This window comes from Kryptolebias marmoratus, linkage group LG12, assembly GCF_001649575.2.
Source record: "Kryptolebias marmoratus isolate JLee-2015 linkage group LG12, ASM164957v2, whole genome shotgun sequence".
Lineage (NCBI taxonomy): Eukaryota > Metazoa > Chordata > Actinopteri > Cyprinodontiformes > Rivulidae > Kryptolebias > Kryptolebias marmoratus.
Window position 1 is genome coordinate 13,695,418 of NC_051441.1, and position 24,031 is coordinate 13,719,448.

General features: G+C 41.9%; 1 protein-coding gene across 3 annotated transcripts; it reads right to left on the reverse strand.

The window, feature by feature from the left end:
• Nucleotides 1-1,303: 1,303 nt before the first annotated feature.
• On the reverse strand, nucleotides 1,304-18,220 carry atp2a1 (ATPase sarcoplasmic/endoplasmic reticulum Ca2+ transporting 1). Of its 3 annotated transcripts, XM_037978672.1 has the most exons (26): nucleotides 18,011-18,169; nucleotides 17,779-17,915; nucleotides 16,919-16,936; nucleotides 16,395-16,477; nucleotides 12,741-12,845; nucleotides 11,212-11,350; nucleotides 9,572-9,652; nucleotides 9,388-9,473; nucleotides 8,992-9,147; nucleotides 8,378-8,519; nucleotides 7,918-8,084; nucleotides 7,740-7,828; nucleotides 7,523-7,625; nucleotides 7,282-7,413; nucleotides 5,856-5,981; nucleotides 5,553-5,771; nucleotides 5,353-5,464; nucleotides 5,041-5,264; nucleotides 4,691-4,911; nucleotides 4,394-4,596; nucleotides 4,193-4,278; nucleotides 3,918-4,051; nucleotides 3,477-3,594; nucleotides 3,278-3,395; nucleotides 2,630-2,673; nucleotides 1,304-1,576 (listed from the first exon to the last, which is right to left on the reverse strand). In XM_037978672.1, exons 2-25 carry the CDS (start codon nucleotides 17,894-17,896, stop codon nucleotides 2,669-2,671), a joined length of 2,985 nt encoding a protein of 994 aa, XP_037834600.1. In that variant the 5' UTR covers nucleotides 17,897-17,915; nucleotides 18,011-18,169; the 3' UTR covers nucleotides 1,304-1,576; nucleotides 2,630-2,668. The 3 variants fall into 3 exon arrangements, with proteins under 3 accessions (XP_037834600.1, XP_017283648.1, XP_017283649.1); XM_017428159.3 differs by lacking the exon at nucleotides 2,630-2,673 and having other exon boundaries at nucleotides 1,310-1,576; nucleotides 18,067-18,220; XM_017428160.3 differs by lacking the exon at nucleotides 2,630-2,673 and having other exon boundaries at nucleotides 1,310-1,576.
• Between the last annotated feature and the right edge of the window lie 5,811 nt (nucleotides 18,221-24,031).

A 24,031-nucleotide genomic window follows, 5' to 3' on the forward strand; every position in this document is an offset into this window, starting at 1 on the left:
GGGGGGGGGGGGGACCAAAAGAGATCAGCCAACCACTCAGAGACGGTGGAGTGACCACCGGGAGTCATCGCTGCTGGAGTTTGTTTTATGACACTTTAAACGACTCGTGGACGTTGGGATCGTTGTCACAGAGGACGGTTTTATCTCAATGAAATAAACAGTAGTTCAGATTCGTTTGAATCTGGGTTCTGTGGGAAGCTTATGCAATCTTAATATCTTACCTGTGGGGGATAGCTCCTTGGAAGACCTCAGGTTGGAGAAATAGCCTAATTCTGACTGGACTGATGAGCTAACGGCTAGTCTGAGCGGTGCCATGATCAAAGATGATTGCTGCCACCTCACAACAGCCTTTACACTACCGTCAAGTTTTCGTGAAACGATTATTCTGGCAGAAATATTATGACATTTCAGCTGGAAGTGACCCAGGCTGCACAGGAAGTGCTACAGCTACCTGCTTCTTGCTTGCAGACAAGCAAAACAGTATGTGTAAATAACTATATAATGTATAGATTTTTAAAACGGCGTTCACATAAACGGCTACGAAATCTCACAACAATCCACTTATGGAGAAAAACGGACAAATTCTCACTCATTAAACTGAGGTCATTCAAGGAGTTATCTACAGCAGGTAAGATATTAATTGTTCCTAACCTTTCCATAGAACCCCACCTCAGAAGATCTGAGGTTTCCCTTTAATGACCAAAGTAATGTTTGTTTATTGGTGCAGTTTTCTCTTCTGTATTGCATCTGTAACATGTTTGTCCCTGTTCAGTACTAATGTAAATATAAACATAGTTTGTTTCTAAAACTGACTTGATTCCAGCGAAACACTCAACCTCCCGACACTTGAATCTGCTGAGAAACTGAAATATTTACGATCTAATCAATATTTCTCAGTATCTTTGTGAAGAAGGACCTCTTGCGGCACTCGGTCACAGTGCAATAATGACTTCTAAACTGGGGCAGAATAGACTCTCATTATTAAATTTAGGATTTTATGTGTTTTTTGATATTATATGTAATTATTATGATTATGTCTTTATTTTGTTAGGCTTAACAATAACATTCCTGTCTTTATCATGACTACTTTCAGATTTAAATGTATGGTTTTGGATTAAGAGGGGAGGAAAATAGGAAAATGTGCAGTAAAAGTGTAACATCTTTTTTGTTTGTTTTTATTTTAATGCACACTGAAAATGAAGAAGTTTTTTTCCCATTAAGATCATAAATAAGCACTATAATAGTTTAGTTTTCACATCAGTGCGGTGTGGCTGAACGAGACAAATTTTGCAAAAATGAAGGATTCACATTTTCTTTAATACACATCTTTTATTTTTTTAAGAATAGAATAAACAGAAAAGCTTTAATATACCTTAACTATATATTATTTTCAGTACATACACAGACAAAAAACAATGTTTGCAGCTTTTGATTTGGGTGTATTCTTTAGTTTTCACACCGCTGGATGTTTTGTTTTTGATCGTGTGACTCGGCGCGCCGTCATTCAGCCTTTTGTGTCTTTAGTGCTCGCCTCGCTTCAGACGCTCTCTGCCGCGCTTTGGCTTTTAAACTTTTCCTGCGTGGACAAAGCAAAGACTCGTCAGTTCTCGTTTCAACGCCCGGACGTGTTTTGGGCGAATAGTCTGGTCGTTTTAGAGCGCGTTAGGTGAAGTTGGACATTGTGGAGAACACGGTAACTTTGCTTTTTGTTGGTTTCAGTCCCAGTCAATCCCCGAGGTGATCCTGAACAGCTTCACTCCGTTCAAAGTAAACAAAATCTACATCTATCTAAACTAGAAACAGTTGAATTCTGGGTATCTGCAATATATATCTAGTCTAGCTATAAATGTTTAAACGGCCACAAAAACCTTTGAAGGCTTTTTACATATCTTTAAACTTAGATTTTCTAACATTTTATCAATTATTGCCACCTCAAAATACATATATTTTACGACATTTTAACTCTGGCTAAAAGGAAGCTGGTCTTAACTAGGAGAAACTCCATACTGATGTCTAAAAACATTTAATGTGAGGCGTGTGGTCTGATTAGGTGTTACAATGGCCTGCCATACTACTAACTTCTGCCTTATTGAGACCTCAAACAGCTGAAGTCAGTTTCTTCACTTAGTTGATTTTGGATTAGAGAACAGATTTATTTAATTTATTTTATATATTTCCAAAATGTCCAACCAGTTATTCCTTTAAAGGCACGAGTTAATTTGGTCACTTTTAGTTCATTATTCCTTTTGTCACGTGCCAGAGAGGAAGCTGCGGGTGCGCAAGCAGCTGACTAAATCCAAATTAAACTCTCTGGTTTCCGATGATGCAAGACGGACAAAACCGCAGTCCGGTTTTAGTGTTTTAGGAAGCAGGGAGGAACAATCCAAGAACGTTTTAATAACGCCTGTTAGTGAAACGCAGCAGATTGGTTTTATGAATGCAGAGACAAAGCACCAAATCATGCTGACTGGGATTTACTTTAATCTAACGGTTAGTTTAAGGATTTACTTCAACGTTTCCTCACGTCCTGCAAAAAACACCACGTGTGCAAAGCTGCTGTTTCATGCGATGCCGAGAGCCACACTCAGGATTCAGAGGAGCCTGTTTGGTTTTGAGTCAGAAAATATACCTTATCGTGTTACAGGGGTATGAAGGAGGGGAGATGGGTTTAGGCTTGGTTGTCATGAAGGGGATAGAGAGGAGGAGCATCCAAGGAGAGGAAAATGAAACCAAAGTAAAACAGATTAGAGGAAAAGAAGGTGGGAGATGATTAAAACTGTCACAGGAATAAAACAAAAGGGAGAGGTTAACAGATTAAGGTGCATTTAATAGGGAGGTCAAATCATTTGTAACATTTTATTAATAAATAGTTGAAGTAGAGTCCATGTTGAAATGTTAAATGAAAATGCAGTCATGATATCCTCATCCGTTCATCTTTAACATGTCATTTTTTCTATGCAGTCATTCATTCACCTCAGCTTTTCCTTGTTTCTGCACAAAACCTGTTTTATTCAAAGCATTATTCACTGAAAAGGAATGACTATAGATGGAAAGTAATACTATTTAGCCATAATATTCAACATTTAACATGCAATTTCATGTAATAAAATTAAGATTACTAGAAGTTTTACAGCTGCAACAATTTGCTCCAGATTACACAAGTCTCCAGCTTGGTAAAGTGTGCACATTTAAAAAATAAAATAAAATAAAATGAAGTGCATAAAACCAGTAAAACAGTAGAGAAACATTTGGTAAACAAGTCACGCTTTGAGCTCACCCTCCAGATATGTGCGAGCCACGAACTTGAGAAGCTCATCGAGGAGGATGACCGGGAAGGAAAGTTTCAGCACCATCATCCACTGCTCCACGTTCAGGTGGGTGAGCTTGAAGATCATCTGCAGGTCAGAGCAGTAGGCGTGTTAAAAACACAAGTTAAAGTCGGCGGTACACATGTCTGAAGCTGGGGGGGCTCTCACAGGCAGGGGGTCGACGTAGATGATCATGAAGTGGAGAGACATGGAGAGGGTCATGGCAGCCATCAGCCAGCCGTTGCTCCAGGGGGGCATCCGCACCAGGGACTGGTTCTCGGACAAGCTGAGGAGGAGGATGAGAAGGCAAAATGTAGGACGAAAACCACATGAAATAAAGTCTGTTTGGAGGTGAAGCTATTTGTGAGCAAAAACCTAAAGATCCTACAGAAAAGGACTAACTTTACGTCCTGGAGAACATCTGTTAGTGAAAGTTTCACCTGATGTTCGACCACTCGAAAGTGGGGCAATGCATCAAGACAATAACCTGAAACTTGAGTGTTAATCAGCTACAGAACGGCTTCAAGGTGAAGATTCAGTCACACCCTGAAACAACGCGCCCCGATGAGCTCATGTCAGCGTAGGCGCGGGTTTAGAGTGAGGTCCTACCTGTTCAGAGCGTTGCACATCTCAATGGTGACCAACACAGACAGAGCCATGGTCATCGGCGGGGCGGACTCAAACACCTCACAGTGAATGCCATCAAAATCCTCATTCTCCTCACTGCACTGCATGAAGTGAGACTGACAAGAGGGATAGAAATTAAACTAAGTTCTCATCCTGCAATATTCAACACTGTAAACTACTTCTAATACATCTGGTTTTTAACAGTTCCTCTATTTGTATATAGTACCATTATTTATCTGTTTTTTTTTAACACTAACCAGCTGGTAGAAGGTGACGGCTGGGCCTTCGTCGCAGTACAAAAACCACCAAGCGGCAGCTGCCACTGTTGCAGCACCAACATAACCTGAAAGAAGAGGCGTCAGAATTGAGAAGGTCAAATCTAGGCTTTATCGGAATAAGATGTTGCCTTGAATGCTTCAATGGATGGGACTAAATTTTAATAATAATGAAGAACCTACCTCCAATGGTTAGATATCTGAAGAAGAGCCAGCCAGAGATGAGGGGCTCCTTTGGGGAGCGGGGGGCTTTGCCCATGATGTCCAGGTCGGGCGGATTAAAGCCAAGCGCGGTGGCGGGCAGGCCGTCAGTCACAAGGTTGACCCAGAGAAGCTGAACCGGGATCAGAGCCTCTGGCAGACCCAAGGCAGCTGTCAGAAAGATACTAAAGGAGTGGGAAAAGGTCAAATAAATGACTTGAGCAACGAGGTCCATTTTTCCACGAGTGTTTCAGGTACAGTGTGGTGCAATGTGCTCACCAGACAACCTCGCCTACGTTGGAGGAGATGAGGTAGCGAATGAACTGCTTCATGTTGTTGTAGATGGCTCTGCCCTCCTCTACAGCAGACACAATGGAAGAGAAGTTGTCGTCAGCCAGGACCATCTCAGAGGCAGACTTGGCAACGGCAGTGCCAGAGCCCATGGCGATGCCAATCTCCGCCTTCTTCAAGGCAGGGGCATCGTTCACTCCGTCGCCGGTCTTAGCGAAGCGTAGGACAGCAGAACAGAAAAGATTAGCTTATTTATCTGGAAAAAAAACCTCATCATAGGATTAATTCATGTCTGAAGCTTTCAGTTCACCAAACATTTATTTTTCTTTTCTTCTCACCATAGCGGTAATCTCATCAAAGCCCTGCAGGAACTCAACAATCTTCGACTTGTGGGACGGCTCCACTCTGGCAAAGCAGCAAGCCTTTCGGACCGCGTTCTTCTGATCGTACGGAGAGAGGTCATCAAACTCACGGCCGGTGAAGGCCTTGCCAGTAACGTCCTCATCCTCAGAGAAGATGCCAATGCGTCGGCAGATGGCTACAGCCGTCCCTTTGTTGTCCCCTGGAGGAGACAGCACAGAAAGAGAGAGATTTAGTCTTTTTTTTTTTGTTTAGTTTGAGTGGCGTGACGAGTAGACTTGTACACCGACCGGTGATCATAATGACGCGGATGCCGGCAGCCTTGCACAGTTCAATGGAGCTCATGACCTCTTTGCGAGGGGGGTCGAGCATGCCAACACAACCAACGAAGGTCATGTCAGTCTGGAAACAGGAAGGAAAGAGATACTCTATCAAGGAGGATGCAAATTTGGGCAAAATCGGTTTCAAATCTCTGTTCTAGTTCAGCTACCTCGTAGTCTGCAAACTGATTGGAGTCCTCCAGGTTCATCTCCTCCTTCCTCGGAGGTGCGTCACGCGTGGCGAGAGCCAAACAGCGAAGGGTGTCCCGCCCGGTGCCCCATTCCTTGATGACTGACAGGATTTGGTCTTTGACTGGGCCGGTCAGCGGTACACGACTGGTGCCAATGCGAACGTAAGCACAGCGGTCAATCACCCCTTCAGGAGCGCCCTGATGACATCGCAAAGATAATCGTTAGCTTGAGTTTCCCATCGATAAAGTTGTCTTTAAAGTTCTTCATGTTTATGTCCTCACTTTGACAAACATTTTATTCCCGACAGGAGCTTTGGCCGACTTGGCAGGCGAGCAGTAGACTGACATGGACTTTCTGTCTCTGGAAAACTCCAGGGTAAACTCCTTCTTCATCAGCTGCTTGATGACCTGATGGAAAGTCAGAAGAAAGTGAAGTTAAAACACAAGTTTTCAACCTTGGTAACATGTCAATCAAACGTCATGTCTTATGTGCTAATCCATCGGTCTTGAGCAAAATCAAGAACAGTGCTTTAGTGGTGGATTTACTTTTTGTGTTTTACTCTTGTTGAAAAGAATTTAGACTTGAAGTTTCTTCATGACTTTATGTCCTATCAAAACTCTTAAATATACAGAAGTGGATACAGTTTATTTGTCAGTGTTTGAGTCTTCATTCTTCACTTCTAGGACCAATCACTTTACAAATTTTACACCAAAATGGGTTGAGTGTGCTTCTAGACTAATTATAAACACACACAACCACTTCCCTTTACCCAGGAGACTGGGATTTTGGGGGGAATAAGGGTGAATTTTGGCATATGTTGGAATTTCCAAGTTTCAAGTAGATTAAAAACAAATGAAATGCCCTCTGGGTCTCCAAACTCTTGAAAAGTCAAAGGTTTCTCCCCAGCTTTGACCTCAAAATTCAACATGGCTGCTCCACACACACAACATGGTGATATCTGCATTACCAAACTTTTTAATTACACTATAATAATATAATTTAAATCAGTCTCAGACATAGTACCATATAACCCATAATAGTGAACATGTTGCTACAGAATTTGAAAGCATAAAACAGAATAATAAACTGTTATCAGTTTGTGTTGCTAATATTAGTTAGCCTGATTACTCTCAAACAGTATATCCTACTAGTTTTCTGATTTGCATCTGAAAGAGTTAAAGTCGGGCATAACACCATTCCCAGATCCGAGTTCTGAATTAAATGAAACCCATCATAACAACTACTGGAGTGCGCCTTGGAGGTAACTAGTGTGAAAATCAAGCTGGCTAAGGCAATGAGGAGTAAAACCCTGAAAATGTGCTGAATTACTCTTTGGTACTGGAAATAGCTGCAGAGCAGATGTTCAGACCTGCTCATAAATGTACTGTGTGTAAGTCTAAAGACTCTTTGACCTTTTTCTATGAAAACATGATTATTATTCTAAGTTATAAATAAGTTAGTTTGAAATAAAATTGATCTGTTGCACATACAGTGGTGTCCAAACCTGGTCCTGGAAGGCCACTATCCTCCACGTTTTAGATGTTTCTCTGCTTTGACTCACCTGATTTAAATGCCTGAGTGATTAGCAGGCTTCTGCAGAGGAGCAGGGAAACGTCTAAAACATGGAGGATAGTGACCCACCAGGACAATGATTGGACACCGCTGGCTTACTATACCCTCCATAATGGGTGTTTATAGTGAACTTACAGAACAGCAAGCGTTTGCTCTTTCCACCTTGGACAGACCGCGCACTTCGGTGTTGAACACGTTCATCTTCTCCACCAAACAGCACAGGGCGGTCTCAGTGGCCTCCCCCACTTTCTCATAAATACCCTTGGCCTGCGCCGTGGCAAGACAGAAACAATTAGACAGATGCATTTTTAAGCTGCTACGACAGGATGGAAACAAAAGCGCCATCGGCATAAACAGTTGTAGATGCTCTGCTGACCTCGTTGAAGTCCAGAGATGAGTCGTTGCACAGAGCGCAGATGGTCGCCAGCTCCACTAATCCGTCATACTGTCCGCACTTTACATGCGCATTGTTCCTTGTGCTGGTTAGAAAAGTGTAAAAAACAAGCTTCTTAAACTAAGCTTAAGCATTTAAATTGGATCAGGATGGTGCCGATGAAGGTTATTTGGTGTTTTAGCTTGGATTTGTCACTTACACTTCTCCTTCAGGGGTGTACTTTGAGCCTGAAATGTCAAACTGACCGAGGGCGACACTGTCACCATCGACTTTATCAATGATGAACATCTGCATGGAAACGAATCAGCGAACACAGATTACAGGTTTGATCTGAATTACCATTTCCGGGTTGGGTTGAAAATGAGGATCAAACCAACCTTGGTCACACACATCTGGTTGGTGGTGAGCGTGCCTGTCTTGTCTGAGCAGATGACGGAGGTGCAGCCCAGAGTCTCCACAGAGGGAAGGCTCCTGACGATGGCGTTCTTCTTGGCCATCCGACGCGTTCCCAGAGCCAGGCATGTGGTTATTACAGCGGGTAGGCCTGTGATGGAAAGAAAAACAGAGCGCAATATGCTTTCATAGCTGCTCAGGAGCTGTGAAATGTGTTTCCAAATCTAAAAATTCAAGTGACAAGAGGAAAATATCTCAATCTAAATCTGGAAGCAGCTTCGCAGAGATATAAGAACGCATTATTCACTTAAAATGCTGTAATTACTATTAATTAAGCCAGGAAGATCCTGCTGAGATGGAAGTCCTGGTCAACAACCAAGAGCTTCAAACCCCATTAGCTAACCCTGTGGGCCAGTCAAACAGACATTAATCTCCGGGGTTTACCTTCGGGGATGGCAGCCACAGCCAAAGCCACAGCAATCTTGAAATAGTAGATGGCTCCACGGATCCAGGAACCCCCGTGGACGGGGTCATTGAAGTGGCCAATGTTGATTATCCATACGGCCACGCAGATGAGGGAGATGACCTGTAGGAAATATGTCAGAGTCAAACTTTTGATTTATGTTATAATTTCTTTTTACTCCTAAATATATTACAATATGTAATTTAGGCCTTAAAGAAGTTATATTATACTAATTAACAGATTCATCATCTACAAGCATTTGTTTACCTGCATTAGAGTTCAAACAAAGGCTCTTTTTCTTATACTGTCACTTTTAAAAACTTTTAGTCTAAAATGTTTTGGTGTAACGCACCTCATCTGATTGGTCACAGTGTTGTGTGTGAGTGTGTAAATGGGATAAAGTTATATTAGTCTTGAGATGAGATGAATAAATAAAACTGGCACTGCCACACTTGGTTGTTCTTTTACATTTTGACACATTGTTAATCATGGGTATTTCAGTCATTTCTTTCCACATCCTTGCATAAATAAAGATATTTTTGTTTCCAAACAGAGAGAACAACCATTTTATCTGGTAGGCTTTGTGCTCCTCCACCTTGGAAAGCTGCTCTCCGAACTCATCCAGTTTCTGTTGCAGGGGGGTCTTCTCCTGCTCCGTGGCTGCCATCTGGTCGCGGATCTTACCGATCTCGGTGGAGACGCCTGTTGCAACAGCGATGCCGATGGCTTTACCAGCAGCGATGTTGGTGCCCTGGTTAAGAGTTACAGACGAGGAGACGGCCTTCAGAAAGCTGCTCATTACTACATGCCGTAAAGATCTTTGTTTTAATAAGACCTGCAGTTTACAACCACAATGAAATGCCTGCTGTAGGGATAAATAAATGAGCTGAAGGTGTTCAGTAATGGGAGACTGAATCAGCTCATCGGATTTGATGGAAATCTAAACTACAAGAGATCGTAAAGGAGGGCAGGGGTCTGGAAAAGGACTCACAGAGAACAGCATGTTCTTTTTGTCCTGGTTGACGGCTCGGGGGTCTGGGACAGCGTCGGTGTGCTTGATGACACTGACAGACTCTCCTGTGGACACAAAGTTTGGATGGAGAGGTCAGAGTCGGCAACAAGACATCAGAAACACATTTTTATTCTGTTGTCTCTCGTTTGGGATGAAAACCGACCGGTCAGGATGGACTGGTCCACACGCAGAGTTGTAGACTTGATGGAGATGATCCTGATGTCAGCCGGCACCTTGTCACCAACTATCGTCCAGTTCGACAGCACACAGATAAAGGCACAAAATCAAACTCTTTATTCGCTTAAACCGGGCGGACTGGTTTTTGATTCAACCTATTTATTTTGCAGCTTTACAGTTCATAACAATGTGACAGCAGCTTTGCAGCTGAACGGAGATTGGAAGGGTGCGGGGTTGATTGACTGGTTTTAGCACTCGGGATGGATGGTGTTGTTGTTGAAAACGGACACCACAGTGAGAGCTGGAGGGAGAGGGAGACCTTGGGGAGATCATGAAACGAAAAGAACAGGTGGGACGGGGAGAGACAGAGGACCGAGTCGATATCAAGTGCCTTCACAGCCAAACCTTTTCCCCCTTCTCTCCTCTCACAGAAGCTGGACTCTCCACCCCTCTTTCTCAGTGATTGCCTTAAAAGGCTGGTGCCAATTTTCACGGACCCAATGAGTAGTGTTTTCACACACAGCGATGGGACGAAGTATGAAAAAAAAAAAACACAGGAGGGGAATTTTTATGTCAAAGTTCCACTGAAATTACAAGCAAAAGGTTGTTCATTTTTGATGTATTTGTCGGGTGTTTATGTACAAAGTCCAGCTGGGATTGGTCGACTGCAACAAATGTTAACTTGTTTAGAATCTAAGATTTGTAAAAAACAAAAAACAAAACTGGTTTGATCATCCAAGTGCAGGACAAATAATTAGTGTCCTCAAATTATTTTCCAGAAGATGCCACTCTTAAAACAAACAAAAAAAAACAAACAACTGATAACAACTAAAATTGCTTTTTTAATCAACACTGGGACAAGTTTTGGAGTTTAAACGAGGCATAGTTCAATAGATATAAAATACAATCGTTTTAATTTTACTTTAGGACTTTAGGTTTAGGGACAGGCGAGTTGAGTGTCTTGTGTAAAAACATTCATCTAGAAGACAAACATTATTCATCTCTACAATAATTTGATATGAATTTGTAAAGCCTTGTTAAAAGTTGGAAACTAACTATTAAAGTTTCTTCTAAACATTTTTTATAGTGTAATGTCTATTCTTTTTTTTAACTTTCCCCCTAAAATGCCTCAAATCATGCACATTGATAATATCTGCTTGCTTTTTAGCTTCATATTGTAAAAGTATACAGCATCATAAGGCTGTAATGACTGAATACAATAGTTGCACGCAAACTTGTAAGTTTTGTTTTGTCTGCAGGTTTACAAAAAACTAAAGGCAGAGTCTTGTGACCCCATCTATTGCTGGTTAACATCACTTAAACAAGACTGAAACAGCATTACAAACAGCTTCAGAAACTGTTATACAGTGTTTTCATTTATTTATGACCACTTTTATTTTATTTTATGAAAACATCTACTGGCAATCATCTTTCGATCAAATGAAGACCCCTCACTCTGTGTTTTAAGGCCCACAGTGGGGTCCCGACCCCGACTTTGGGACTCCCTTTCAGCGGTGTTGGAAACAGTGACATCTACTCACTGTTGTGCATTTTGGCACATTCAGGAATGGGTTCAAATGCATCAGTTTAAGTTATGAAATGAATTTTTAGGAGAGGGAATCTTACCAGAAACCTCCACCACGTCCCCGGGAACAATCTCCCTGGCTTTGATTCTCTGCACGCTCTTCCTGTCCGCTCTGTAAACTTTTCCCATTTCGGGCTCGTACTCCTTCAGGGCCTCAATGGCGCTCTCTGCATTGCGCTCCTGTTGCAAAAATAAAACACTGAGTGGGTTTTTTTTTGGCTAATGTGGAAACTCCAGAGCATTTGAAAAAGTTATTTTTGTGAAATTAAATAACCTAAACAAGTACAGTTTAAAATTATGAATGACATGAATCTTCTAAAGTTGATAAGGATTAAAAAAGTCTCATAATGGATCAAGACTAATCATCCTGGTTTTCTTTATTTCTGTGATGAAATCAGTTTTTGTGTTTTCTGTATCTGGTAATATGGCATTGACTACACTTTGTTTGGTTCCCTATAAAATGAGGTAAAAAAGACACCTACTGTCATATTTAATGCCATTAATGACATTGTTTCTGCTTTTTATGATATATTTTTTTTACTACTATACTTGCTATCAGGCCAAAAAAAGTGGAAGAAAAATAGTGGATATCCAAAAAAGTAAAGACAAAGAAAACACAAGCTTATTTATTCACCAATACCAAGTCATTTCTGTGGGTTTGTTACATATTTAATCAGCTGATCAGTGAATGAAAGTTCAGAACTGAGATTTGTTGTAATTTGCTGGGTTTTTCAGGGAGTTACTGTAGATATTGTTACACAGAGTTTCTGTATTGGGTTGAGTTGGTTTATAAGTGGTAGATTAAACTGAACTGCATCTAGTTGTTTTTAAACCGGACTCATTCCATTTCTTTTCACTGACAAGACTTTTGTTGTGAACTGGTTTTATATGAACAAACTGAACTGAGTTGACATGTAAAAAAGTTGGATGTCCAGTCCCCCCACACCAGGGGAAGCCTCAGACTGAGCGGCAGGTTGATGAGAGTCCGATCTTCAGTTCAGTCGCCGGTTTCTTCCGAGGCTGCCCCCGGCCGCCTCAAAGTGTAAAGCCCAACCTATGCCAGCTGCCCTCCCTCTCTCTGTTCTCCTCCATACCCCCCAATGTGTGAATCCTTGTGCATAGTTTCCAAATGACTGATGGGTTGATATGCACCCCCTCATGGCCGCCCCCGGCACATACACACCTCAGCCCTGCATGGTTGTCCTTCTGTCGTAAAGACAAACCGGTTTGACTCTTCTTGCCCGCAGCTCATCGGCCTGCTCTTCCCTCCAGTCGCCTTTAATCTTTGACCTTTCCACCTCGCACTGATGCCATACCTCTCATTCTGGTTTCCCTTGAACTTTAAGGCCTCCTAGAGGTAGGAGTGTGTGCTCTCCAAAAGGACACAAGGCTTGAACAGGTCACCGGCGTTCGTGATTTATTGTGCGTGACTGTTACTAAGTTCGAGGGTCTATTTAAGTGTGTGCAAAACACAGCGTGCACGGGCAGCCGTGTGTCCTTGTGGCTGCAATTGTTCCTCTTTGTGCAGGAGTGTGTGTGCATGCGTTTTCGGGCGTGCACGCTCACTGACCTGCCACACCCCGACGATGGCATTCGCAATAAGGATGAGGAGGATGACGAAGGGCTCCACAAAGGCTGTGACGGTTTCTTCACCTTCTTCAAACCAAGCCAGCACCTGGCAAACAGAAACAGACAGTTTACATCAGAATCATGAACACATCTTCCTTTATGTCTGTAGCTGTGTGTTTGTTTGCCTGTCTGTTTGTCTGCAAAATATCTCTCGAATCACTGAGCAGATTTTAATTCAACTCTCAGAAAGTTATCACTAAATGTGATTAACTTGTAGAGACAACCAAATTTAAGATGGCTGTCGCAGCTAATGGACATTAGCCAACACAAAAATGACTCTAACTCATGCAGTTTTCCAGATCCATCCATCCATTTTCTTTACCCGCTTCTCCTTTCTGGGTCGCGGGGAGCTGGTGTTTATCTCCAGCAGTCACTGTGAGAGGCTGGGGACACAAGTCCATCACAGGGACACATTGAGACAAACGAGACAAACAACCATTCACACTCTCACTCACACCTAGGGACAATTTAAATTTACAACGGTTCATGCAATATTTTATAAATCTTTACACCAGTTTTGTATCATATGGTTATTTGCATGTGCAGCTAGCGACAGTCTTGGGAACTCGCAGCAGAAGTTCTCCAATATTTCTGCTGGAATATTTACATTGTAATATAAAACTGACAAATGGTTTGTAAATGAAAATCTTGAGACTGGAGTTGGTTTAAGAAGGCAGCAATCTACTTTTTGTTTTGCCAATCCGTCTGGAATTAAACTCTACATTAATCGTTCATAAACTTTCACACAAAGCTGCACTTTCAAATAACTGAACTATCCCTTTAAACCCTACCCACTTCCATTGCATTCTTCCACTTATTCACTTCAAAGCATTTTGTGGAGAGAAAAAAATACTTTTACTGCACGATTCACTGTTAAAAATGCTCCGTCAACAGGACCCAAATTCTGTCCCAAAAATAAAAGAAACAGCAAAATAAATGGAATAATTAAAGGCAGGGTTAAGGTAAAAAAAAAATATCTATTTTTGTGGTATAGTTAAAGAGATTGGCACAGTTTGGCTCCAGCAGTGTCTTTTAATCCTGTAGAGGTAACTCATAATAATACAGACTATGTGCTGGTAAACCTTTTAAAGTTTCTTTGTTTTTTTTTTCTTTCATTTGAGTTTATTGTGCACCTGTTGCTGCGGGTGAGCGCATTATCTTTTACTGCAGACTAAAGCATAAATTTGCTCTGACAAGCAGGTATTTATGAGAAGTGTGATCCACCGAGCTCTTCCCCCGTTGCTCTTTCTGTCTCCAGACCTATAGCTTACCACGTGCGCGCCCCTGTGAAAGGGAGTCCCACCTTACAAAGGCAGATCTGTTCAGGAAAGGCTCTGTGTTGACATTGACACAGATTAGTTGCAGGTCAGCGAAGCACAGAGGGGGAAAAAGTCGAGTCCCCCCCCATTATTCTGATGAGCACTTTGGTGTCTCCCTCAGCATCGTAATCCTCCTTGTTTTCCATTTGCTACATCTTTTCTCACCCCCTCGTTTTTTTAAAGGGCCCAATTGCTCCCTCCCTCCTCTTCAAAGACACAATTGATCTCCAGAACGAGCGTCAGAGCCTGTCAGCACGTCGCCCTGATGAGGCATTCCTGAGTGTATGAATAGGAGGAGCATGTATCTGCAGCATTTAGTGTGCTCCCTTTTAGAAACCATATACGACTCTGAATCAATTGCTTCTCGTTTGTCATTGTAACAAACAAAGCCATTGTGCAACCCAATCCTCAGCCGAGCCCCCCCCCCCAGCCACCCTCCCTGCGCCCTCCTATCTGTCTTTTTGTGTCTCCTGCTGCTGCAAGCCGTCCCTCGTTCCTGCCATCCTTGACCTTTGTCCAAGGATACAGTTTCTCGTCCTGGCTTGAGACTTTCTTAAAATAAAGCTTGTGCTATGCATATGTGCCCACACGCACAGCAGCTCACTTTCTGTCTTTCTCTTTGTCTTCCTGTCTCACTCTCTCTCTTTTTTTTTTTTTTGAACACACAGCCGTCAGGCCTTCTAGGGCCACAGTGACAGCTGGACAGGGAGACCGGAGGGCAAACGTTGAGGATTAAGACAATGTGAGCAACGTGTCCTTCTTAATAAAACTGCAGCCGGCAGGGACAAGAGTGACGCAGACAAATGAGAGCTTATCATGAATTAATTTGATATTTTCCAGATGTACATGTCATTTTTGGCTCAACGTGCGTGTTTGACGCACTCACACTTGTAGCTTCCTTCTTGTCCGAGAACATGTAATTTTTGTTTTTAATGATCAGATTTTTTCTTCTTATTTGTATTCATATCTCAGGGTGTTTAAAAACTTAAGAAATTGGTAACAACTTTGAGGGATACTCCTTTAGATCTGATCCAAATATTAATCCAAACTAAGGGGGGGGGGAAACAACTATTTAAATGATAGAGCTTGTTGGTGCTTATCAGAATAATTCATAGAAAGAGATGCTTTGAGTGCTAACAGACTGCTCTTTGTTGAAAACTTTGGCTTTAACTATTCAAGACAACTTGGCCCGTTTGTTAGCAAAATATCTAAAGAACTACTGGACTGTTTATAGTAAGTATGCATCAAAACTTCTTTTTTCTAGTTGTTGCTTTGAACAAAGGCGCATTATTCTAAAATCCCTCTGTAATTGTTACAGCTAGGATCTCACTGGGCTGCGTCTTTCAGCAACTAGCTGGTGGATGGCGTTTGCGAGGGAGTCTCCAAATTGTCTCGAAACGTTTGCGGGGTGGTTCTCAGTTGCAGAGTCAGTCGCAGACGCTCGCAGTCCTGTCAGTTCAACTTTGAACACGCTCAAGTAATTTGTGCAACAAATTTTCCGACAAAAAGGTCGTAGAGTTCTTTAAATTTCTCAAGCTGGAGTTGTATTTTTTTTTTTTTACACCTGAAGCTACATCTGAACATCTGAAGCTCAGCCCCAAATGTCTGGCTCTGAAAACCATGCTGATGATTAAAAATATTATTAGAAAAACAGGTGCAAAGCTGCATGTCTTCATTTTAAATGTGAACTCCAGTAAAGTAACTCATAAATGTGGTGATGGCTGCCAAGGCGGGTACAAACAGAGTTGCAGCAGGTGGGCAACAAAATAAGATGCACTGCCTCGAATACATTCTTGCAAGCTGTGCACAGGGAAAATAGGTCCTGGTTTTCATAAATTGGCAGTGCAAAAATGAGGTTGTATGACTTGTTACAAAAACCACAACGGAAAATTTGTCTATTTTCTCACAATTTTGAATCACAAACTAGTTCCCAACAGTCTCAGCCCAGTGAGAAACTGGCTCAAATGTTAGGTTGTATGTTGGGATACTAAAATGCGTCAGATTGATCACTTGCACGTCCGAAAATAACTTTACAACTCTGCAGGGTAACTCTGACTTTCTTAAACTTGAATCCTGGTTGGTAATCACTTTGGAATTGTTTTCTCTTTGGACGAAATCTCTTCATCTTCTATGATTTTAGAACAGAGCTTGTAGTGTTTCAACATGTGAAACGAGCTCCAAGAGGAGCTAAAAATAAAAACTGTTGCACTGAATGTTATGTTCTCCGATCATCCTGGAGACGCTGAGATCAACAAAAATATGCACAAAAGACTCACAAAGGAGATGCATGCAGCCAGAAGGAGGATTCTGACCAACAGGTCCTCAAACTGCTCCACCACCAACTCCCAGATACTCTTTCCTGGGACAAAAAGAAACATCAGTGTGTTTATATGTGTTCATGCCGTAAGTAACACTTATATGTGTATAAAACAGCGTGCAAAACCAAGAAACCACATGAAAAGTAAGGATTCTGAGATGATCGTTCTTTGCTTTGTTCTAACTTCCAGCAGTCACGTCGCCCTGCTTGTCAGCTGTAGTGACTTTGCTCGTTAGGGGTTTAAAAAGTGCCCAATCCATGTCAAAGTGTGATGAGAGCCTATTATTAGCAGTTTAGGTCACACAAACAGCACAACAAGAAGCCAATGACGGGAGTTAAACAAATGGCCGTGTTACTTGTCAACACAGGAAGTGAGGGGGACAGGTGTGTCCGTGTGGCACGACGATGAGAGATGAACTTTGATCGACAGGACATGCAATGCAGACGCGGATGACCGAGAAGCAGGTGCGTGAGAGGACTCACCCTCCTCTGCTGGCAGCTCTGTGGGTGGAGACAGACGGAGAAAGTTAATGAAGCACATTTAGTGCCTCTGTAGGTTTGTCCTGTTCCAGTGCAACGACTGGACAATAAAAACCTGCATCCTTCTGAAAACAAGAGGTTGTTCAGATCTTTTGTATTGGGGTTACGGGGAAAGGTTAGGAGCAATTAATATCTTACCTGTTGTAGATAGATCTTTGAATGACCTCAGTTTGGAGAAACTCTGACCAGATTGACAAGTTAATGACCAAAGAGAATTGATGTGATCTTAAAACAACTCCAATCTAACAACTTTTGAATGGCTTTGTTTTAAGACAGCAGCAATATACTTAGGTTTTTGCCCTGCTCAGTCTAGTCTTTAGCTCATCAGGTAAGTGAGAATCAAAGTCTCAGCTACTCCAAACTGAGGCCATTCAACGAGCTATCTGCAACAGGTAAGATATTAACTGTTAATCACCTTTCCACCTTTCACTTGAACTGCCAGTAATGCTATTTGGACCAGTTGTTTTCATGCTTTTAAACATTGTTTTTGACACAAATGCCTTTTAAAGTTAAAGATTTAGGATGATAATTGCTCCTTAAACACAGTTGCCTTACTTACACACACACACACCCACACCCACACACACACACACACACACACACACACACACACCACTGTCAATCTTTAAATCCTACAACTTTTCTGTCTTCCTCCTCTGTTCGTCCCTCTGTGCTTCTGTTCTCTCATCTTTCATCCAAACCAAGTTGAGAGAAAGCATCCATCCATCCATTCATCCATCCATCCATCCATCCATCCATCCATCCATCCATCCATCCATCCATCCATCCATCCATCCCCTCACCGTTGTAGCCGTACTTTTCCAGGTTCTTCTTCACCTGCTCAGGGGAAAGGCCGCTGTCTTCCGTGACCCCAAAGTAGGCCAGAACTTCGGCCGACTCTTTGGTGTGCGCGTTCTCCATCCTCGCATAAACGGAGAGGCTTTGGGAGAAAGGAGATAAAAGAAGGGGAAACAGAAACACTCACGTCAGTCTGAGCAGCTCAGGATGAAGCTGACACAAGCTGTTTTCACCCACCACTTTCTTCAGTGTGGGATTGGGATTAAAATCTGGTGACGCCCCCCCACCCACACCTGCGATCACACTCGCGCTCTCTCTGGGCTGGTCCTCTCCTCTCGGAGCCCTGGACTGACAGAAAGTGCGACCTGGCAAACTTTCCTGAAAAGTTTTATACGGATGAAACACGGGCCTCATTGGTGTTCGCTCTGCATGCTCTCACTCCTTATTGGATGGGGGTCATTACAAACAGGTGGGCAGGGATTGCCCTGTGGTGAAGAATAGGAAGAGAGGGAGGTGAGCGGGGTGGGAGAGGGCAACAACTGCAGAGGGGTCCAGCAGCCCCTGCAAGCTGGAAATAAGATGTGATGAAGAGAGCATGCACGGTCAGGACAAAAAGAAGAGAGGCTTTCTAAATGGGAGGCAGGGGACACTGATGGGCACATGTGGGCTCACGTGTCTGGAGACAAATGGACACTCAGGCTATGAATGAATGGACTCCTGGAGGGAAATGTGCTGATTTTTACAAACAGTATGGAGCAAAAGTCTTCAGCCATCACTAAAATCTTGATGCTTTTTTTTAGGGAGCTAGATTCTCCTTTAAAGGGGTCTTCATCAGTAGTTCTTCAGGCATCCTAGTTGTGTTTTTTTGGACTTTGGCTATTTTTTCACTCATTTTAGTCCTGAACATTTTAAGAGAGATGGGTTTGTGTGTGTGTGTGTAAAGGTGATTATTATTCACACAGTTGTTTTCTTGTTTTATTTATTCTTTTGTAAGTTGTTGGCACAATCTAAACTGTGCTGTTTTAGTCGTTCACATATCAAAACCTTCAGCGCATTCAGGAGATGATGTTTGGTTTTTGTACCTCTTATAAGTTTCCATAAAGGTAACTTTATTTACAACTATTTTTCCATTGAAACACACTGAGAGCTTTTATAACTGAACCTGCCCAAATGCCCAAACATAACACAGTCTGACATATAAAATAGTATTTCAGCACCAAACAAGGGGATTCACAAATCAGCTGAAGGATGATGCGTCTCTCAGCTCCTCTTTCAGGTCTTTGCTGGATTTTTTTACCTTTATTTCTTTAAGACACGACTTTCAGATACTGTTCATCTACTGTAGAGAGTTTCATAGGTCTGACTCTGCTTCTTTTTCTGCCACTTTCACTACTTTTTAAAATACAAACTGCTCGTGCTGTTACACAAAAGCAGCAAAAGTTCCCAAAAAAGATAAACTTTTAAAAACCTTCAAAAAGCCTGCAAACTGTTTTCACATTACAGGAAAGCCTAGCTACTTGGAGGCAAATATAAAGACATTGGGGGCGATCTAAAACTTTTGCACAGTGTTATATACTGTATAACTCCAGGATGGAAGTAAACATCTGAGTGCTGTCTGGCAGATGTTGTCATGTCACATCAGCCCTGCTCTGGTTCCTCTCTGAACCTCGTTCTGTTGTGAACCGGCGCAGCTCAAGGTGGCTCACTGACATTTAGCTCAATCTCCTGCAGGGATCAGGTTTTTGCTGCCCATTCTAAACGTTGTGCTTTAATGCTAATAAAGCACAGCGGTGATAATGCCACACACACACACACACACACACACACACACAGGCACATGAGCACAAACTCAAACCAGTGTTTTAGCATTATGAACTGGCACCACTCTGTGAAATGATAACTTAAGTGTGTAACCTAGAAATGAAAAAAATGACCCATTCTCTCAAAATCAAGAAAATATTACCGTTATCAGACATATTTCACCCTGACTTTAAGTGAGGAGGTTCTTTATGCTGCGGCTGCTGATCCAGCTTATAAATTCAAGCCGCCTTCACACGTTTCATGTTGTGATTGTTGACTTTAAGCTTGTGGGTTATTAATAACAGGAAGGAGGACACAGTTATTATCACAGAGGATGTCCTCAGTGGTGACTCGTCTCTGCTTTGCTGTCCGCTCATGCTGCTGTCGCACCGTTTTGTGTTTTGCCACAAACAGACGTGGATAAACTTGTTGGTACTCTCACAGCTCTTTGAAACAAAGCTTCATGAAAAGTGATTTAAAGTAATTGTCTAATGAATGCATGCTTTCAGTATGTGATAAAGTAAGAAAAGATAATGTCAAAAGAAATGATTTGTTGTTTATTTTACAAATATATGCTAAATAGTATGGGCAGATTTGTTGGTCCCCTAGAAGAATCTTTGCATTATAGGCATGTTTCATATTAAGTGTTAAATCTGTATTAGTATCACAGCTTTTCATTACCCATTTAGCTGATTTAATGTGAACAGCCACTGGGTAGTTTGGTCTCGTTGTGTTCACCACACTGAATATGGACCAGAGAACGTGAGGGCAAGAGATTCTAGATATCCACGTTAAAGCTAAAGGCTACAAGGCCAGTTCCAAGCAGCTTCATGTTCCTCTGACCACTGCTGACGAGATTATTAAAAAGGACAAGGTTCATGAGACTGTAGCCAACCTCTCAGGATGTGGACGCAAGAGGAAATGCAACCCCAGGCTGATCAGACGGATAGAGTGGATAGTAGTACAAAAAGCCAAGGAAGCCATCCAAAACTATTCAAATCTAACTCCAAGGTCAAAATATGTCACTTTCTGAACAGCAAATGACTTGTTGACAAAGTTTTTATGATGAGACAAAACTGGAGCTACAGTAAGTGACTTTACTGGTGACACAATAAAGATCCCGACTCAAAAGCAAGTGTCTGGAAGCTCAGTGCCACTAAGAGGACAATTTTTAGGAAGTTCCTTTTGTCTGTGTTGGTTCCAGAAAGAAAATTAGACACCAATAACTGTGACAGCTGCAGCAATGAAGCCCATATCTGCTGAAAGCTAGGCTCGGCATCTTGATCTGTGCAGGATCTGTGCATCAGTTGTGTGTTTTTAAATTACTGTGGGAGGGTGCCAACAGAATTATCCGCTTCTATATCGTAGGCATATTTTTTGTGCGCTGCTGTTTAGCTTTCATTTAAACACACAAATACATTAAAACAAGACATATTTAATCATTTAAAAAGAATACAAAGATAAATATTCACACATCAGAACTATAAGCCAAATTATTTATAATGTTTTGATTTTAATAAACTGATAATCTTGATCTAAATTGGATTTATGATTTGGACTTTTTTTTTTGTATAAAAGACGACTTTTGCACAACATAAATAAACTGAACTGAACTGAACTGATGAATGATTTTTAAAGCTCAATATTTTGTTTTAAATTAAATATTAAAATGCAAACTGAACCTTTTGTTCTAGAGGGTAAAACTCTGTTTACAAAGCTCTCAAATCTCAATATAAAATAACAAAAACAATCAAAAGCATTGATTTGTTTAATTGAAAAGAGTAGAGAAACTGTGTTGTAAGATTTGAGCGTTTATGTCCACAAAATATTTAGGAAAAAAACATGATTTTTTTAACCACCCTGTCCTTTAAAAGTTGAAAAGATCAGTATTATTTGAAGTACGTCGTATTCATCTTCTTGTCTGAAACTTCAGCTAATTCCTCAAAGCCAACACTGCATTTGTTCCTTTTTATTCGTGTGCACATTTAATGTCATGACATTTCTTTTAATCTTTTAGGCTGTTACCTGTTCCCCACATTTCTCGCTCCCGTGAACACATCGCGTTCATGAGGATTTGTAGCTGGAAGGACTCATTCATGATGTAACCAGAGTGTGGGAGGTGGGTAACGTCGGCTCATCAGTGTGATAGATGCACTCTGAGGGAGGATGATAACCACCGAAAGCAGCAGCAGCATCAGTGTGTGTGTGTGTGTGTTGTATTATTAGCAGAGGCAGGGCAGCTGGGTTATGAAGTGCCTCACTGTAACTGTACCTATAGCAGCAGTTGTGCTCCTCTGGTATAAATAGTGCGGCGGGCATGTAGGCAGGCAGCTATGACACAACGGCAGAATTACAATGTTCTTTCAGGAACCTTTGAGAATGTGACACCCTGCAGGAGAGGACCACGGCAGAAGCTGCGCCGAGGATTGAAGGTTACGTCGAGGTGGACTCTGACGATTCACATGTTCTGCAGCAGCCAGGCTGCTTGAGTGCTTCTGTAATGGAAAAGTAACGAAAATAACTGTCCAGTGTTTTAGGGACTGTGTTTCAGAGTCAGAGAAGACAACTATTCTCATAGTTTTTCAATAAAAAGAGTGATGGTGTCAACTTCAGTCACACTTTTTTGGATTACTGAGAGCAAACAAGTGAGATGATTACAAACTGAGAGCAGGAGGTAAAAGGACAACAATGGGGTTTTGTCGGACATACAAAAGTGAATATCATGAAACACTACAACAAAACAGAAGACAGGATCTCTAACAAAATAAAGAACAGAAAGATGATCCATAACACTGTTTTCTAGTCTTGTTTGCCACTTAAAGGTAAATGAAGTCTCACTGATGAATGCATTAATATTTCTGGCGTTCAAAAAGCTATAAATAAATAGTATATTTTTCCTCCAAACATATTGCTTCATAATGAAACTAAAAATTTTCATTTTGGTATCATCTTCCTGGGTATTAGCCCTCTGCAGTTGTCTGGTTATATTCTTATTTGAGGGCAGTTCCTGTCATTAACACCTTTGTATTTCTATGTCTCTCGACGGTGGACTTTTGAGCAATACTATTAACACCTTCCTCCATCCCGTCATACACGTCCGTCACATGTGCCCATGAACGTCAGTGTTTGACAGATGCTTTTTCCAACCTTCGAACGCAGAACAAAGCTCTGGTAGCCGCGACGTCACTGACAGCTATATCCTAGTTTCTACAGGCGAACATGCTTCCACCTCCTGCACCATCTTTGTCGCATTTGCTGCCACGATCCCTGAAAATCTCCACTCAGATCCAAACGAAGGCCGGGCGCTCGCCTGTTGGGAGAGAGCCTCTAAGAACATAAACTGAGGACACACTTCAGGCTCTCACATTTCCTTGTTATGTCACCAGATCTTAGGGTGAAGCCCCGGTCGCCCCACCTCTCTGGTCCAAGGAGGCATTGTAAACAGCTGAAGAATCGTTTCTTCAATTTAGAAAAAGTCACGACAGGCTCCAACATTTGGTGTGTACACCCATGTAAAGATCAAATCACGGTATTGTTTTCTTGTCAATTAATAAGTGTTATTACTACACAGTCTTCTAATTTTCAAGAAAAACAGATGTTGTCATCTGGACAATCGAACACTTTGCTTATTTCTGCAAAACAATGGCAGCAACGTCCTACAAACATTATGTCAGCGTGTCTCTAAAAGCCCAGGTGTTATGTCCTGCAGCCCCCCTGAAAATGTTTGGTGCTTTATATAAAAAAATAAAGAAAGGTGTTAAACTGGCTTTAAACGTCTTCAACTTGCATAAACCAAATTAGTAGAAAAAGTATGAAATTATCAGGATTTTTCTGATAAATTCAGCCGCTCTATAAAATAACCATCATTTTGTCTTTGTCTGTCAGGTTTGTCTACGTTTATTGCTTGCTTTCTCCTTCCACTTCAGCACGTTTTTCAGCTGATTTGGTTTTTCTGCTCCCGGCAGACCAGATTTCTGTTTCCTAACCACACCTGCCTTGTGCTGCTGATGTCCTCCCCAGGTTTTATCTCAGCTTGGGTTTTATAGTCTCTCGTACCAAGTGTGGTTCAGCCAGTGCTTTAGTTTTGTTAAATAAAACTCAATTTTATTGGTCATTCTGAGCCTTCCCTGCATTTGAGCCCTTCCTATCAACACAGCAACCCCATTTTACATCTGTTTCTCCAAACTGAGGTCATTCAAAGAGACATCTACAACAGGTAAGATATCGAACGTTCATATCCGCTCCACAGGACCCAGCCTGAGAAGCTCTGAGGTATCTTTCAGTCCACAACAGTCAGGAAAATGCTTATGTTAATGAGACAATGAGCAAATGTGCTCTTTGTGTTCCCCTCGGTGCAACACCCTTTGGCAGGTTAGTTGGAGTTGTTTGGCATTCCTGGAGCTTCAAAGTATATTTAACCCTGTGGCCCCCCTGCTGGTTGGCCCCCTCCATATACGG